Consider the following 18,688-nt stretch of genomic DNA (forward strand, 5'->3'; position numbering starts at 1 on the left):
GTACCTCTCTCCTGAGTTTTGTCTCAGATGTGACTGTTTTCCCCGCCCCCCCTCCTCCCCCCACTTCTGAGGGACTGTGGCTTTGACCCGTTCTGCCCCTCTGCTGAGGGTCTCATGGAGCAACGGCTGAAAGCCGGCTGCACCCAGGAACGTTTGTGGGACCGTGCTGCTGCCAATGCCTGGAGACTGCAGCCAGGTACCAGCCTGCCCCAGAAAAAGTTCACAAGCAGCGTTTCAGGGATTATGGAAAATCACAACACATCTGGCACTAAGCTTCACCCCCAACGATCTCGATCCAGCACCAGCGAATGTGGCCGTTCTCTGGGGTGTGCTGGGCACAGGTGGCCTCACAGCCTCTACCAAATGTCCTCCCAGCAATGGAACTGCTTCTCCCCGTGTGGCCCAAGAACCTTCCGGACCCCGCTCTGCTCCTGGAGATTTGCCCATCTCACCAGGGCACCGCCAGGTATCAAGCTGCAGAGTTTCCGACTCTGCGCTCCCCATTTATGGTCGTAATGGAATTTAAACCCTCTCCTTTCTCCCTTTTTAGTTTAGTCCCTGCGGCTGTTTCCAATTTTCCACTGTCTATCCAGCTGCTTTTGGGGAGGGGTGCTTTTCCTATAATCTCCCCCCCATCTCCATCCTCTCTCCTGACGCAAAAGTGGCAGCCTGTCCTCCGCTGCTTCTCTCTCCCCAAGTTCACCTCTCCGCCGTGTACCTGCTGAATTCTGTGGTTCACGTTGTGCAGATTGTTGTGTTAATCCTCAGATCAGTTTTCTAGGTGTGCAGGATGGTTTAGTGTTGGGCTGGCTGTATTTCATGGGTGCAAGATGCACAAAAAACTTCCATGCTGTTCTGCCATCTTGGGTCCTCTCCAGATTTTTTTTTTTTTTTTTTTTTTTAAGGCTTTGGTTTCTTTTAATTCCAGTTTAGTGAACATACAGTGTTAAAGGCTTTGGTTTCAAAGTACTCAATACAAAGGTTATACTGATACACTCTTACTAAAGATAAAAACAAAAGATTTTCAAGTTTTCCCTGCTCACTGCTGAATTTATCTTTAAAAAGGGGTGGGCGGGGGGGGGGGTGGGGTTGGGGTCTGTATCAGTCAGAAAAATCTGTGGCTGACTTACTGGCCAGCTCACCTTCAGCCATTGCCAGCCTCTTCTCCTTTGACCACTTCTATTATAAAGGCTACTTGCTTTCTTTGCTTCTCACACACAATTCTGAAGACAGGATAGAAGCACAAATGTGGTGAAAGCTTCTGGAAAAGCTTTTACTCTCCTGACAAAAAGGACAGATAAACCAGGAACTGCCCCTTCCCCAGCTTTGGATGTAAACATACGTTCTGGACCTGTAGCAGCCATACTGTAGCATAAGGAAAAGGCCAAAAAACCCACTTGTTCTGACCAATACCAGCAACAGATGAAGAGTAGGGTTGCTAAGCAGCTATCTGGAGGAAAGTCTTTGGTAGAGCTTGACATCAATTTAAATATATTTGGAAACTATACGTGAGAAAATGTATTTAAGTATGTTTAAAAACCACTTTCAAAAAATTTCTGCATCTTGGGGTTATAATGCAAATGAAGTTTTCCTATATAACCAGTTGAACTAAATTAACAGAGCAATCTGTATGCCTGTCAAAATGGTGATACCATGTTCAAAACCAATTACTCCTCACCTGCCCCGCATTGTCCTAACCATAGCTATTACTATCAATAGGGGTACAAAGACACATAAACCAACTGATAAATTATATATTACATGTTTATTAAGGGCACAACTTTTATGTAAAATTTACATTTTATGAAAAAATCAAAAATATTTACAAAATTGTGTAAGATAGATTTGCATTGTTCTAATTACAACTCAAAGTAGTAAATAACATTTCTTAAAAACTCACATTTGTTAGAGTTCTTTGTTTACAAATTCTTGGTTAAAGAGGCAGCTACAAAGTTTATCACTATACACCAGCAAGAACCAGCTTGCTAAATACATTTCCCATTGAAAATCTACTGGTCTTTTTTACACCATTAGCGGATTTTTAAATGAAAAAAAAAAAATCAATATAAACTCATATGGCTTCAAAATTGTAGCCTGCGCCTAATACAAATGTAGGTATTGACACTTGGCATGAAGACTGTGGTAATCAGAAAGTGCAGAAGTTTAACCATTTTACTAATCTGTACACGTTTTAGGTAATACTTGATTCGAAACAAACCTGGTGAGTGTAACTGTGTCTGAAGTCCAGTAATAAAGTATTAACTGCCCACAGAAAGCAGTGTGATTGCAAAGCAGTTACATTTAAGATTCCAGTAAGGGATTGTAATTGGCATTTAAAAGAGCACAACAGAAGAGTTAGAAATTCCCATTTTGCTATTTAGTGAAGATGAACATTTCAGCAAATTGTCTTAATATGCTGCTTTAGTCAAATCTAAATGTGAAATTGGGCTAATACTGAATATACTTAAAAAGCACATACTGTGTTCTATGTATTGCTAATAAGTAGATTTTCTGCTGTATTTAGTAGAACAAGGTGTTACATAAATGTCTAGTAGTAGGGGTTTTAATGTTCTGTAAAGCTTAACAGAATAATTAGTGGTTTTATATAAATTATCATATATAACAATTTATCACTTCTACGTAAAAGGCAGGACATTGGTATTTATAAATAAAATTCCCACTTGTAAATTATGAAACTGTCCAAAACATTTTAAGTCCTTCAATTAGGATTCGCTATAAAGTTAGGTTTTTTTTACTATTTAATATTAGTAGTTCAAGAAATGCTTAACCCAATCCATCACTTCAAATCCTCTCCCAATTTCTAGCAGTTGGCAATTAACCAATAACATACAAATTGGTAACTGTCCCAATTGTTGAAAAGAAAACAAACGGCAGTACTTCTCCAATGCCAAAACTAATCTTCTCTAAAATGAGTTCCTCACAAAATACAAAACTCATGCCCCCAACACATTCATTAAATGTATAAATTTCCAATGATAAACAGAATGAAAGGAAGTGTCAAATTGAGGATTAAAATAGCAGTTACCAAGTTACCTTTAGTTTTTCATATTGGTTTTATGATTTACCTACTTAGGTGGAATATCTGAAGGTAACTTTTCTTCCCCTGTAAACATAGGCGATTAGGTGTATTTCTCTTTCTATCGGCTACAGTGTATCACTAAAGAAGTGAGCCAGGATTTTTAGGTACAAATTAACCTTTAGTTACTCTGAATTCCCTTCCCAATTGAGGTCAAGATATTTACAAAATGGCAATTATCTTGTAAAAATGCTTGACCACTCTAACACTGAATAGAAGAGCCAGACTGTGAAGGGAAAAAAAGTGAGGCACATTAACGAACACAAACCTGGATAGGCACATTTCTGGCTTTTGTTATTGTTTTAAAAGGCACACATTATGCAATCCATATAAAAATAAATTAAATCTACAGCATTAATTCTTAAAAACAATCACAAATTCTATAAAGTTAACTAACTGCAGAAGTAAATTTCTCTGCTGTCTTTTGCAAGCTTATTTTAAAACACATTGCACTTGAGAATTAAAAAAATCATATAAAACACCATTTACACTTTATTAATGTTTCTATAGATTCAAATTATACATTTTTTGCGTACACCTTGGACTCTGGTCTGATTACTTTATGGCACATAACTCAATTTGATTGAGTGTTCAGAATTCACGTTATCCAAAACTTAGAATTCACGTTCTGTCTCCATTCAATATCAAGCTTAGGAAATGTCAAACCTATCTCTGACTCTAAAAATTTATGGAAAGCTGAATTATTTGGTGCTTGCTCTCCTGAAATTTTAGGTCTGATAGTAAACTATATAACTCAACACAGACACTGAAGACAATATGAAATTTCAGCCTAGGAAAACTTCATTTTACTGAGAATCTCTACAAATGTGCTTCTGGAATATTGCAGTTGATCATTAACAGCGTTGAAAATCATTTCAGTGCTATTGCTTTTGATGACTCACTTCAAAAGTGCAATTTAATGTTTGTAATCAGTTCTCAAATGTGTGTACGTTCAAAGGACCTAATAGAAGCTAGAATCGTGTTGGAAAGAACAGACAATGCAGAATGTCAGATTTGTGCTTCTGTCTCGAGCCAACCTGTTTCCCAGGTCCATCAGCAATCTGCCAGGTATCGTCCTGAAAAACACCAAGCAGAACCATGCAATTACAATTACAAATGAACTCAAAGGACGACATTTTCACTGTGGTTACAGACACAGAACCCTAGTTCCCATCTGCTGTTTATGATACATGAGAATCCGATCACAGGTGTCCATGTATACTGACCACAGTTATTCCCTCCCAGGTGTGTCTCTACCTGGCACTTTGTACCAAAGGTCGAAGAAGAAATTTTCCATGACTAGATGATAAACTGCTTGACAGTTTATAAAATAGTTGCTTAGTAGCACACTGTTATAATGTTCCCATGTACACTAAAAACAAAGTCTCTTAACTTACCAGTGGCAAACCGCTTCTTTACTAAGGAAAGCCTATAGCCAGTGCCTACAAGTTCGATATCTACTCCCGAGAGGGTACTTCCCTCGCTGAGGAACTGCACTGCAAGTGTTGTGGGTTTACTAGGTCCTTCTGAAAGATCAAATTTTGCTCTGAGGGACCCAGAACCTACAAGGAAAAGAATAAAGAACTTACCCAGGGCAACATAAAATTAACAGAAAAAACAAATAAGATAAACTATGTTCTATGCCAAATGCATAAAATGTATATAGTAAACACATCAATGTCCTGTGTCCAAATCAGACTTGATTCAAAGAATCTGAATTAAGTCGTCTTTTTTTAATTGATTTTTTAATGTTTATTTATTTATTTTAATTTTTTTTTTTTAACGTTTATTTATTTTTGAGACAGAGACAGAGCATGAACAGCGGAGGGGCAGAGAGAGAGGGAGACACAGAATCTGAAGCAGACTCCAGGCTCTGAGCCATCAGCCCAGAGCCCGACGCAGGGCTCGAACTCACGGACTGTGAGATCGTGACCTGAGCTGAAGTCGGACGCTTAACCGACTGAGCCACCCAGGCGCCCCAATGTTTATTTATTTTTGAGAGAGACAAAGGATGAGTGGGGAGGGGCAGGGAGAGAGGGAGACGGAATCCAAAGCAGGCTCCAGGTTCTGAGTTGTCAGCACACAGCCCAATGTAGGACTCAATCTCACAAACTGTAAGATCATGACCTGAGCCAAAGTGGGATGCTTAACTGAGCTACCTAGGCACCAGTGAATTAAAAGTACTCTTAATCCTTGCTTTTCTTTGACTTAAGAGTAAACACCCCTGTAGATCTGTATTGAGATTCAACATGATACAGACACATGTTGAAGTTAAAAAAAAAAAAAAAGTCAATGTGGGCAGTTCAGAGGAAAGCACTTAGAGGAGTAGTGCGAGTAGGAATAAAGTCCAAAAACAATGATGACAGTCAACTACCATATTACAGGGATGGGAGAAGTAAAGAAGGAAAGACAGCTAAAATTAGGAAAGCTGTATCAATATTATTATTTTCTATTCCCCTTCTTAAAATTTAACTTGCCTATCATGCCAAATACAGCTGACTTTTGAGCAACATGGGTTTGAACTCTGTGGGTTCACTTAAACAGAGATTTTTTTTCATTTGGTGCAGTGCTCTTAAGTGTATTTTTTGTCTTTTCTGATTTTATTTCCTTTTATCTAGCTTATTTTAACAGTACAGTATATAACACATAAAACCTACAAAATACCTGTTCATTGACTGTTTATGTTACCGGTAGAGCTTCTGGGTAACAGTAGGCTGTTAGTAATTAAGTTTGGGGGGGGAGGAAAGTTATACATGGATTTTTGACTATGCAGGTCCACCAGGGTGAGTGGTGTGCGGGGGCTTGGCACTTCTAACCCCTGCATTGTTCAAGGGTCAACTAGATATTTGAGATGTCTTTTTAGTCTAACCATTTATTCTACATACCTCAGTCTAACAGTATGCCAGAAACTGTAAAGCAAAAAATTGTGATGAATATGATAAATGCTACAAAAGTGCTCTGAATTGCTATGGGCACAAAAGCACATAAAATGATGGTGGAGAGGACAGTGTGAATTGCAGGCAGGGGTAACTACAGGTAGAGAGGGGAGAGAATACAATGCCTTTAAGGGAACTGCATGCATATCAGAAGACCTAGAGGATAGGATACAAGAGGGGCAGAAGACTAGAATGGTAGGAAGGAACAAGCTCCAAATATCTTTACATGCCACGATAAAAAATAATCATAGGAAGTCACTAAAGATAAAGAAGACAAAAACAATTCAGATTAGGGTCTTAAAAGGGGACAGAGGTACAAGGTGCCAGGTAGGGAAACCGACTGAAAGTCAATAAAATAGTGTAGGATTCTAGGTGACAGTTGAAGTGGATCTCAATCAGGCTAAGGGAAAGGAAAGAAGAAAATGCATTTGAAAAATATTTCAGAGTTGGAATCGAGAGGGGGAAAGGAGGAGGAGTCTAAGAGTGTGCCCAGGTTTCCAGTCAAGGAAAACAGACAGAACCGCTAGGTAGCAGGAGCAATATTCTAGGATACACAGAAGTAGAACAGCACAGCATAACCCTGATCCATCCTGCACTACTGTGCCTCATGGCACAGATCGGCTGGGAGGATGAAATGCTGCCTAATTTTTAACCACCGTCCAAGCCCAAGTCCTCCTTAGACTTGCACAATTCTCTTGATAGGCAATTCAATTCTGTGAAAGTTTACAGTCCAAGAGCAGCCACCTTGGCAAATCTTAAACTTGAAAATTATTTCCTGTCCCTCTTCTGGGCATAAAGCCAGGGCAGAAACAATTTCTATTGTACAGTATCCTAATTTGCATATTTCTTTTTAAAGGTTAACCAAATCAGAACATTTATAGTATTTTTCCATTTCCTCACATAGATATCCTGATTCCTGAACAGCAGAGGAAAAGTATTCATCTATCTGATTAGAAAATTTGTACCCTGTTTTTGAGGAAACAATTTCCCTTGTTAGTACTTACAAAAGTATAGTTTCATTAAGTAGGGGGAAATATGTATTCTCACTTTCCTGCTAGCTGGTTACGTAAGCCCTCAATTCAAACAGGATTTCTGGTTTACTTCCAGATTTAACTAGGAATTTCAGTTTTGTGCCCCCAGAAGCGATACAGCTCCAGCAGAAGTCAGCACCTTTGGCACATGAAAATAGGCAACAAAGGAACTGAATATCAGCTTGGTTATTTCACCAAATAGGTGGTTCTCTAGTAAAAGTATGATTCAGCATGACATGTATAAATAGCCACTATAGATATATTCCTGCTTTTTGATACAGAAATACATAGGAGAAAAACCAGGGATATGATTTATGCTTTGATCACATTATGCTTAAAGTGTTCAAAGAGAAAAAGCTAAGCAAAATTTGAAAAGCTAAAAAAAAAAAAAAAGTCCTACTTAGTAATAGGAAAAGTTATTGGAGATTAAGTAGGCATCCAAAAAAGAGCAAGAGAATTCTTATTTTTTTTTTAATTTTTTTAATGTTTATTTATTTTTGACAGAGAGAGAAAAAGCATGAGCGGGGGAGGGGCAGAGAGTGAGGGAGACACAGAATCCGAAGCAGGCTCCAGGCTCTGAGCTGTCAGCACAGAGTCCGATGTGGGGCTCGAACTCAGACTGCGAGATCATAACCTGAGCTGAAGTCAGACGCTCAACCGACTGAGCACCCCAGGTGCCCCAGGAGAATTCTCTTAAGAGAAAATAGGAATAATTAATGTTAAAGACTTGATTGTCCTGGAAATTACATTCTAAACTGAGTTAGGGAAGACAAGACAGAGACCAGCCAGCAGAGATTTTTCCTTTGCCTTGTGAGCACAAACAGATACAGACTTGGTGGGAGTAAGCAATTAACTTGTTTCTCCTTAAAATAATTAGCAGAGAAGTAAAGGCTGTTGATGGTTAGTTTTACTAAGGAGAAATGACCAGGAAAAGTTCTCTTGGAAAGTGAAGTAGGCAAACAAAGGGGCTTGTGAAAGCCTGCAAGCTTCTACATGATTTCTGGGAGGACAGGAGGACCCCAGGAACAGAATGAGCTAAATGGTACATAAAATCAGTTTATCAGGTTACCCAGATGGACAGACAGTTCTACTTGAAAATACCTAATAGTCTCATGTGAATGTATGCATTTACATAGTATTTATAAAGTTAGAGCAAAACAAATCATTTTTCTTACAGAGAAAGCATATTCAATCTAGAGGGGAAAAATGGGTTCTGAATGTCAACTGGTCCACTCTTATTTAAGGTATTAACTTCCATCTAGTGGTCAATTCTAGAACTGAAGGCATGAAAATCTAGGAGAAAACTGTCCATAAAAATGCCTCAAAAATCAATTTTCATGGACACTGAATTACAAACAAAAAGGCATACACACACACTTACCTCCATTTTCTGATTTTTCTGAAATACCAGACAGTTTCCAAAAGGCTTTCATTTGTTCTGCATTCCTATAAGAACAAATATCTTCTGATTAAGTGTCTAGTATAGGGGCTTAAAAATGGATGGGCTGTCAATAAATGAATACATTTTAAGTATTTCACCAAAACAACTATAGGGCTAAATTTACTTTCAGTAGTATCACCAGGTGATAATGTGTTTACGATGTAAGTAAATATAATGCTATATCTTAATGGAAGTTTACTAAATTACATAATTCTTCTAGTCAGAAAAAGGAACACTGAAAATATATGTGGTTCAGTACCTTCATTACTGAAGGACAACAAACTTTTATTAAACAGTGAAGAATCGAGAGTGTTAGTCTATACTAATTCAGGGAACAAGAGAGGTAGTTAAGAGATGAGAATTCCCCAACTATTAAGACAGGTGTTCTTACAGAGATGATAGATGCTATATTTACCCCTCTAAAATAATAAGTATTATTTTTTAGAAAAATAAAGTTGATGGAGGTTAAGTGATTTACCTAAAGGTAAAGTTGTACTGAGTCATTCAAGCCTGGGTGGTGAACGCAAACTTACTTTTGGATTGAGGCTATTGTGATTTGACTAGTAAGATGAACAGCATCTTTTACACCATAGTTTTTATGGTAAAATGCACGAATACTTTTCAAGCTTACAACTTTGAAAATGGGTTCTACGAGCTGAAGCTTGCAGCAAAATTTAGCAGGAATTCAGAAAAGTCAAATTTACCATATTGCAGGGGGAAGGGACTGCATATTTGTGACTCCTCCATCCACTGGTACCACCACCTGTATGTTTGAAAGCACGCTCGGTGCCACCATAGCTTCTGGGTTGTACTTATAATCCACTCTAAGATCTGTGGTGCCAGCACTACACTTCCAATATGTTGCAAGATTTAGAGGAGTGGACTGAATACCATTTGATGATACCTTTAAAGAGAAAAAGAAAAAGGTTAGTTTTTGCCCAAAAAGTAAACAAGTCATGCTGAAGACATGTATGCTTGAACACAAGAGTTCTCAGAATCAAAAATAATGACGGAAATATCGTTAGGCAGAAGAAAGCAGGCTTATCTCCGAGGAGTAAGAGCCAGTCTCACAGTGTGGATCTAGGACTACCTACATCAAAATGTCCATGACAGTTGTGTAAAATACACATTCCTATAGGTCCAAATGCAGAAAATCTGACTCAACTGCTTAGGTGCTAGGTCCAGAAAGAAGTATGTCATCAGGTGATTCTTCTTTATGCATGTTAACTTAAGAATCCCTTTCAACATCCAACACAGAATTCAATTCTAAGATTCCTTACAAATTAAAAGAATTTAAATTAAAAAAAAAAAAAAAAAAAAAAAGGATAAGTCACCAGGCAATACTGCAAGTCTGGAATTAGAATACTTCTGTACTTCAAGTGTTTAATTTTAATCACATGACCCCTAGTAAATGGTGCAATTCCTTTGCATTCTTTAGATCCTTGCTCAACTTAACTCCTTTTTAATGAGACCTACCCTGATCACCCTGTTTGTACACTAACATTGCATTTCCAGTTTTCCTTATTGTTTAACCAACTGAGCCACCCAGGAACCCTCAGTTTTCCTTATTGTGAACACTATGCTTTTTTTCGAGATAACAAAACATACATACATACTACCTCTCATGCTATTCCTGGCAATTAGCAAGCACTGAATAATAAATGTTTACTGAATTAAGAATAGTGAATACCCGGAATAAACTCTAAGCCTACTTAAGTCACACCACTTTCTATTCCTTATTTATTTCCCAAAAACGTAAGCCATATTAATACAATTACTCTATTAAAATTTCAGATAATACATTAAGTATATGAAGTAGGAAATTTATCCCTTAGCATTCTTACTCCCCACTGTTAACACTGTAGGCACGCATGCACAGATCTCATTATTTCTAATGGCTGTAGTAATTCATTTAATCATTGTCTTCTATAGATGTGTGCTCACATGGTTTCCATACAGTGCTGCAGTGAAAATCCTTTGCACCTTATCTTCTTTTTTTCCTCCCATGTGTGCTATTTTTGACAAACTGATTTCTTGAAGTGGAATTAAAGGTTTGACTATTCAGCAGTTTAATCCAACAGCTATTCAACAATCTAACAGAACTGCTTTCTAAGAAGTTCGATTAATTTGTATGCCTACTAACAAGTGGTCACAGCTCTCTTAGTACAGTCTTTCCCATTTTTGTTAATCTGATGGGCTAAAACTGCTATCTCATTGTCACCTTAGTATCCACTGCTCTGATTACTATAGACATGAAACATCTTTCATAAGTTACCTATCTCTTGAGTTAACCATCTTTTATTTAAAAGAGCTCTTCAGAGTAAGCCTTTTGGTCTATCTTATTATATTATGAAAACTTTTCCCTCAGATTAGATACTAATTCTGTTTAAGACTTTGTTTTAACAAAGAGTTTATACACATTTATTTATTGTCAAATATCCCTCTCATATCATGGCTTCTGGGTTCTGTATTACACTTAAAAAGGTCTTGACACTTCAAGATCAAAATATGTAAAAACATATACATATTAAAAATACACATATATACACACACACTTGCACACTTTATATTCATCCATGACTTTACCCCATTAAAACTAAAACATTACTCCACATTACCATTTAAAACATTTTTATTCCAAGCTTTATTCTTCCAGAAAACTTGAAAATGACTGTCAAGTTCCCAAACACCAATATATACACACTTCCACTGGATTTCTGATCAGGATCGCATTAAATTTCTAAGTTAATTTAGAAACGCCTAAGCTTTTCACAACATGACTCTTTATCTGAATAAAGTATACCTTTAAGAACTATATTCAACTCATTAGAAATAGTGTTAGGTTTCTTCCTAATTAGTTTTTATTATGTGTTCATTGTGATTACAGGAAAGGATAGTTTAACATGTTTTTTTAATTTTATTGCGGTATAATTGACATGAGTTTCAGGTGGACTACATAAAGGTTCAATATTTTATGTACTGCAAAATAATCACAACTACTTTTTCTCGTGATGAGGATTGAGATTTACTCTTTTAGCACCTCTGAAATATGCAATATGGTTTTACTAACCTTAGTCATGATGCTGTATCTTCCATCCTCATGACTTATTACTGGAAGTTTATACTTTTGAATCCTTTCACCCACTTTGTCTACCTCCCTCCAAACCCTATATCTGGAAACAGTATGTTCTCTGTTGCCTCTGAGCTTGGCATTTTGTTTTTTAGATTCCACATAGAAGTGGAATTATATGGTATTTCTCTTTCATTGTCTTAGTTCACTTAGCATAATGGAATTGCTGCCTCTTCTATTTTGTTTTGAAAAGTTTGAGAAGGATTGGTAATAATTCTTCGCTGAAAATTGGGTAGAATTCACCAGTGGGACAGTGTAGTCCTGGACTTCTGTTCCTGGAAGGTTTTTGATTACTGATACAGTCTCTTTACTAGTAACTGGTCTATTGAGATTTTCTACTTTATCAGGATTCAGTCTTAGAAGGCTGTCTGTTTCTAAAAATTTATTTCTTCTAGGCTGTTCAATCTGTTGGCATAAAATTGTGGTGGTTTCTCATGACCCTTTGTATTTGCATAGTATCAGTTGTAAGGTCTCCTCTCTTATTTCTGTATTTATTTGCACCCTATCTGCTGTTTTCTTGGTGAGTCTGATTAAAAGTTTATCAATTTTATTTATCTTTTCAAAGAACCAGCTTAGTTTTTTCTATTGTATTTTTAATTTGTATTTGATTTCTGCTCTTGGTTACTTCGTCCATTCCACTAACTGTGGCTTCATTCTTCATTTTCTTAGTTCTCCGAGGTGTAAAGGAAGTTTGAGATTTTTGTTTGCTGGGTAGGCATTTATTGACAGAAACATCCTTCTTAGCACTGTTTTTGCTACATCCAGTAATTTTGGCATGTCCATTTTCATTGGTCTCGAGATAATTTTTCATTTCTCTTTTGATTTATTCATTGACCGAATGGTTGAGTAGCATATTGTTTAATTTACACAAATTTTTTAATTTTCCAGTCTTCTTCCCATAATTGATTTCTAGTTTCGTATCACTTTGGTCAGAAAAGATGCTTAACAGGATTTCTGTCTTTTCAAATTTATTAATACTTGTTTTGTGGCCTAACCTATGATCTTCTCTAGAGAATGTCCCATGTGCACTTGAAAAGAAGGTATATACTGCTTTGGGATGGAATGTTCTGTATATATCTTTTAAGTCCATCTGGTCTATCATGTCATTTAAGAAAAACGTTTTCTTATTGATGTCTGTCTAGATGACGTAAGTAGGGTATTGCCCTTTTGTATTGCTCTCAATTTCTCCCTTTAAGGTCTGTTAAAAGATAGATTTAGGTGCTCCACTGTTGGGTGCATAAATATTTACAAATATAACATCATCTTGGTGGAGTGACACCTTTATCACTATATAATGCCCTTTTCTCTTAATTCCTCTAATTTTAAAGTCTATTTTGTCTATTAACCTACCCCAGATTTTTTTTTTTAATGTTTATTTATTTTTGAGACAATGTGAGAGACAGAGTGCAATCAATGGAGGGGCAGACAGAGGCAGACACAGAATCTGAAGTGGGCTCCAGGCACTGAGCTGTCAGCCCAGACACCTAACCTACCCCAGCTTTTGATTTCTATTTGTAAGGAGTACCTTTTCCATCCTTCACTTTAACTCTGTCCTTTTTAAATTTTTTTTTTTAATGTTTTATTTATTTTTGAGAGAGAGACAGAGCATGAACAGGGGAGGGGCAGAAAGACGGGGAGACACAGAAACCGAAGCAGGCTCCAGGCTCTGAGCTGTCAGCACAGAGCCCGATACGGGGCTCGAACTCACGAAATGTGAGATCATGACCTGAGCTGAAGTCGGACGCTTAACCGACTGAGCCACCCAGGCACCCCATTAACTCTGTCCTTCTATATGAAGTGAGTCTCTTATGCATAGCATTATATATGGGTGATACTTTTAACCCACTCATCCATTCTCTTTTGACTGGATAATTTAGTCCATTCATAGTTAATTACTGATAGGTATGTACTTACTGGCATCTTCTTAACTGTTTTCTGGCTGTTTTTGTAGTTCGTTTTTTTTTTTTTTCCCACCTGTGCTCTTCCTTTGTGGTTTGATGACATTATTACTGATTTGCTTAAATTCCTTTTCATTTTTTATGTATCTACTATACATTTTTATAGTTACCATGAAGCTTACATATAACAACCTATATTTATAAGTATTTTAAGTTGAGAACTGAAAATTGAACATATTCTAAAGCTCTACAGTTTTAGTCTCCCTCCACTGCACATTTTATGTTTTTAATGTTACATTAAAACAATTATTTTAATGTTTATTTTTGAGAGCATGAGCCAGGGGGAAGAGGGAGAGAGAGAGAGAGAGAGAGAGAGAGAGGGAGAATCCAAAGCAGGTTCCAGTCTCCAAGCTGTCAGCACAGAGCCTGACACAGGGCTCGAACCCACAAACCAGAGATCATGACCTGAAGCCAAAGTCAGATGCTCAACCGAGCCACCCAGGTGCCCCTGAGATCACATTTTATATCTTTTTATCTAGCATATCCCTTAACTGATTATTGTAGTTAATTTTACTATTCTTGTCTTTTAACCTTCATCCTACCTTTTATAAGTAATTAATCCATTCCACCTTTACCATATGTTTACCTTTACCAGTGAGATTTATACTTTTTTAATTAGTGCCCTTTACAGCTTAAGTCCCTTTAACATTTCTTGTGAGGCTGGTTTAGTTGTAATAAACTTGTTTAGCTTTTGCTTCTCCAGAAAACTCTTTCTCTCTCCTTCAATTCTAAATGAAAACTTTCCAGGGTAGAGTATTCTTGGTTGGAGATTGTTTTCTTTGAGCACTTTGAATGTATCCTGATCTCCCCTTTCTGGCCTACAAGGTTTGTGCCAAAAAAATCTGATAGCCTCAGCAGATATATAACAAGTGGTTTTTCTCTTGCTACTTTTAAGACCTCTTTACCTTTGACTTTTGATATTTTAATTATGTCTTGCAGAAGTCTCATTAAGATCATCTGATTTGGAACTGTCTGGGCTTCCTGGATCTGGATGTCTGTTTCCTTCCTCAGGTTAGGGAAGTTTTCAGCTATTAGGTCTTCAAGTTGTCTGTGCTTTTCTCTATCCTCTCCTTCTGGAACACCTGATGCAAAAGTTAGTCTGCTTGAGGTTGCCCCATTTAAGTCCCTTGAGCTTTCCTCACTTATTTCATTCTTTTTGCAGCTCTGATTGGGTGAGTTACACTGTTCTGTCATCAAGTTCACCAATCTCTTCTGCTTCATCTAATCTGCTGTTGAACATCACTAGTTTTTCAGTCAGATATTATATTCTTTGGCACTGTAACTTCTATTTGATACTTTCTTATATTTTCTGTTTCTTTGTTAAAGTTCTCACTGGGTTCATCCATTGTTATCCTGAGTTCAATGAGCATCTTTATGACCATTACTTTGAATGTTCTATCAGGTAAATTACTTACCTCCACTTCATTAAGGCTTTTTTGTGAGGTTTTCTCTTGTTCTTTGATTAGGAACATATTCTTTTGTTCCTTTATTTTGTTTGACCCTGTTTGCTTCTATGTATTAGATGAAACAGCCACCTCTCCCACTCTTGAAAGAGTGGCCTCATGCACATGACCCTTTATCATTCAACCTTGCCTTAGCTGTTGCTTGTCTTTTGAAACTTTGTGATTACCAAAGAAGCCTATTCTTTAATAGCTCCCAACTGTTGAGGGTGTGCCAAGACCTGTCAGCACCTAGACTGAGACTGACTGGAAGCCAAACCATCAGGCAGCAGCTTTTAAAGAATGCAAATATAACTGGTCTTGCAAGACCACAAGCATGAGCCCTGCTGGCCACCAGACCAGGCAATCTAGAGGTGTCCCGCTAGGCAACAGTTGAAAAAATCAGGGCTTCAGACAAGCGTATAAGCTCCCTTCTGGGAGATACCACAAGCTGCAGCAAGGCAGGAGAGCACAAAAAATGACATCACTCAGCCTATGTTCCCTGGATCATAAAAATGGTACCCTTTTAAAGAAAAAAAAACAACTCTGGAGTTAATATATAATATATATTAATATATGTGTTATATATAATACATAATATATAATATATATTATATTATATAATTATAATTATATAATTATATAATATAAATTATTTTCATATACATATTAAAAATCTGGGGTATGTGTGCGTGTGTGTGTATGGCACCTGCCAGCTTTGGGCACTAAAGTGCTGCCTACTAGCTCCTCTATCCCTGGAGAGTATCTCAGTAGGCCTCTGCCTCACTGGCTCACACTTTATGATAAGCCAAATGACTCTCTTTTCTCATATAATGTGGTCACCTTTTGATTGGCTGCTTCTGCATTGGTCCCTAGGCTGAGTGAGTCTGTGTGAGAATCCTCTAGAAGGTGTTTTTCAGATCACCATAGCCCTTGGGTATCATGGGCATGGGCTCTGGTGCTTTTCAAAGCCAGAAGTTTTGGGGGCTCTTCTCTCAGGTACAGATCTTAAAAGCTGGGATGCCTGATAGGGGGTATGAACTTCTCACTTGGGAATTAGCTCCAGGTTTGTGAGTTCCCTTCTGATTGTGGGTCACAGTGTTGGCGGTGGAGTTTGTGGGGAGAATGGGTCTCACCCCTCCTGCATGCTTCCATGCGACCCTCTGCTTGTTTGCTAATGTGATGGAGCTGTCTTTTCAGGTCTTTTTCAGAGGAAACTGTTCCAGAGTAGCTGTAGCTTTGGTGTGTCCATAGGAGGAGGGGAGTTCCAGATCTTCCTATATTGCCATCTTCTAGCACCTCTCCAAGTCTGATAAGTTTAATTGTCAAAATTTTTCTGCATTAATATTCCTAACTGGATATTTAGAAAGCTACTAATCTTTGCATTAACTTTTAAACTCACCTCTTTATTAAAAACCCCTACAGCAAATAGTTTTTCAGTTCATTCTGAGGTTTCCAGGAATAGAACATCACCTGTAAGTAACAGTAATTTGGGTTCCTCCTTCCACTATTACTGCTTTATTCTCTTGTGTAACTGTACTAACACATCCAGAAAAATCTCTTACAGTTAATGAGAATAATAGATGTCTTTGCTACTCCAGACTTTAACTGCTTTGTGTGTTTCATTATTAAGACTGATGTTGCTGGTCTTTTCAGGTTAAGGACATATTCATGTATATTTACTCAGTATTTGAATCAGGAATAGATAGTGAATTTGATCATCAATTTCCTTTGGCTTCAATCAGTTTCCTTGAATTCCTGGAATAAAACTCATGAGGCCATAACACATTACTCATTTAATCTATGAGAGTCTATTTATTAATATTTTAATTTATGATTTTTACAAGGATAGAACACTTACCTGATACTTTAATACATCTACATTATAGTAAGAAGCAGCTGGATTTTGCTCTGATAGCTTCTTGAGGTAGACAGTAACAGCTTGCATGTTCATCCAAAAATCTTTTGTGTTAGAATCACACTGTGATGGATCACTGTATGCATAAGAAATACTTTTGTTATTTTATTTAACTTAGCTTCATCCTTTGCCTCTGTATTGTCATTTGGTGACCTGGGAAAGACTAGTAGAAATAAACCAAAAGGTGGGATGAGGGAAAACTAAGGGGGATAAAGAATAAAACATAGCAGAAACTTGTTTGAAAAATGAGGTAACAGAAGAGAAGGACTTAACAAATACCATCACCAGCAAAAGCACAGAGCGCAGAAGGCTGTTTAATCATAACTTTTGTATTGTCATCCAACTGAATTATTGCTTCAATGAAGCAGGAAAAATTTAACTTCACCTTCAAAACAAGAGTACACGAACCTGAACACAAGTTGAGCATTCGGAAGAATTTGCTCTAGTCTGCTGATGTGTTTCACCCTGAAACACAGCACAGCTGGAGATGGATTGCTAGTGAAGACTTTAATAATTCCACTCGGAAACGATACTGTCATGTCACCAGTGATCTTCACAATACACCTGAAATTAGGGTTTTGGAAAATTTTAAGTGGTTTAAATAAGGGGCTTTAATAATTAAACTCCAAACACAAATGTAAGAGTAAAGATCACATCTCTTCACTTGTTTAGAAAAACCATCCCCTGGCTGTCCCTTAAGGAGACTGCTTCCCTGGTAACACCATCCTCAGTTGGAGCTATTTTTCTCTGAAACCCCACTAAATACAAGGCCTGAGCGGCAGTGGGAGATGTCCTCCTAGCTCCTCATTGCCTCTTTCAACTCTATATTCCTACATCCTTCCTAAAAACCTCCAGCCTCCTATCTAACTCAATATACTACTTGCTACTCCATCCCTTTCAACACTGTTTGATTTTTCTGAAAATGTTAGCTCTTTGCCTGCTGTCAGTCTGTCTCTGTATCATTACTCCTATCACAATCTGTAGTGATTTCAATATCCACACAGATAATGCTCTTGATATTTTGGGCACCTAGTTCTCAGCCCCTTGTCTCCAAACAATCCTGTCTTCCAGCCTACCTCGGTCACACAGCAGCCCCTCCATAATCTTGATTTCAGCCTCCCCATTCCTCTATTGGCCACTTCCTCTTTTCCCAACTTATTCTGTCTAGTACCACATCTCCAACAATTCTCATCAAAGCCTCCACAATCCATTGTTCCTACTACCTTTTCACTTCACTCATTCCTTCAAACCCTCCTTTCCTCCTAGGATTTCCTGGTCTATCATGCAATTCTACCTCTTCTCATACCTTCCTTCTTCTCCAATCTGAAATATTCCTTCCCTCTACTCGCAGCCATCGACTTTAAATTTTACTGAGGAAATAAAATCAGTAAAGAACTTCCTTACAGTCTCACAGGTGAACTCCTACTTGACTCTGTATCCATACCTTTCCTCCTGTTTCAAGAGATCAGTCTATGCACGTAAGGCCAATCTCACTGCTTATGCACTGAAGCTCATCTGTTACATACCAGAGACTTCTCTAATGCAACTACCCTCTTTCCTGAAATTTCCTACCCAATTTTTTCCAAAAATATTGGATCTTCTCCATTAGCATATAGACATGCTGAAATGTGTATCTTTAAAAAACTCACACTAAAATTAATAAAAACTTCCTCTGACTCTATCATTTCTCTATCACTACACCTCTCTGCTTTCACTTAGAGCAAAACATCCTAAAATT

General features: G+C 37.6%; 1 protein-coding gene across 1 annotated transcript in view; it reads right to left on the reverse strand.

The window, feature by feature from the left end:
• Window positions 1-1,746: 1,746 nt before the first annotated feature.
• Window positions 1,747-18,688, reverse strand: part of FCHO2 (FCH and mu domain containing endocytic adaptor 2) — a 122,636-nt gene continuing 105,694 nt past the window's right edge. The window contains 6 exon segments of the mRNA XM_053907273.1: window positions 1,747-4,173; window positions 4,495-4,659; window positions 8,446-8,510; window positions 9,210-9,409; window positions 16,894-17,026; window positions 17,359-17,514. Of these exon segments, the coding sequence (XP_053763248.1) occupies window positions 4,151-4,173; window positions 4,495-4,659; window positions 8,446-8,510; window positions 9,210-9,409; window positions 16,894-17,026; window positions 17,359-17,514 (742 nt within the window). The 3' untranslated portion in view covers window positions 1,747-4,150.

Source organism: Panthera pardus, unplaced genomic scaffold, assembly GCF_024362965.1.
Source record: "Panthera pardus isolate Hobbes unplaced genomic scaffold, ASM2436296v1 HiC_scaffold_2, whole genome shotgun sequence".
NCBI classification, from domain to species: domain Eukaryota; kingdom Metazoa; phylum Chordata; class Mammalia; order Carnivora; family Felidae; genus Panthera; species Panthera pardus.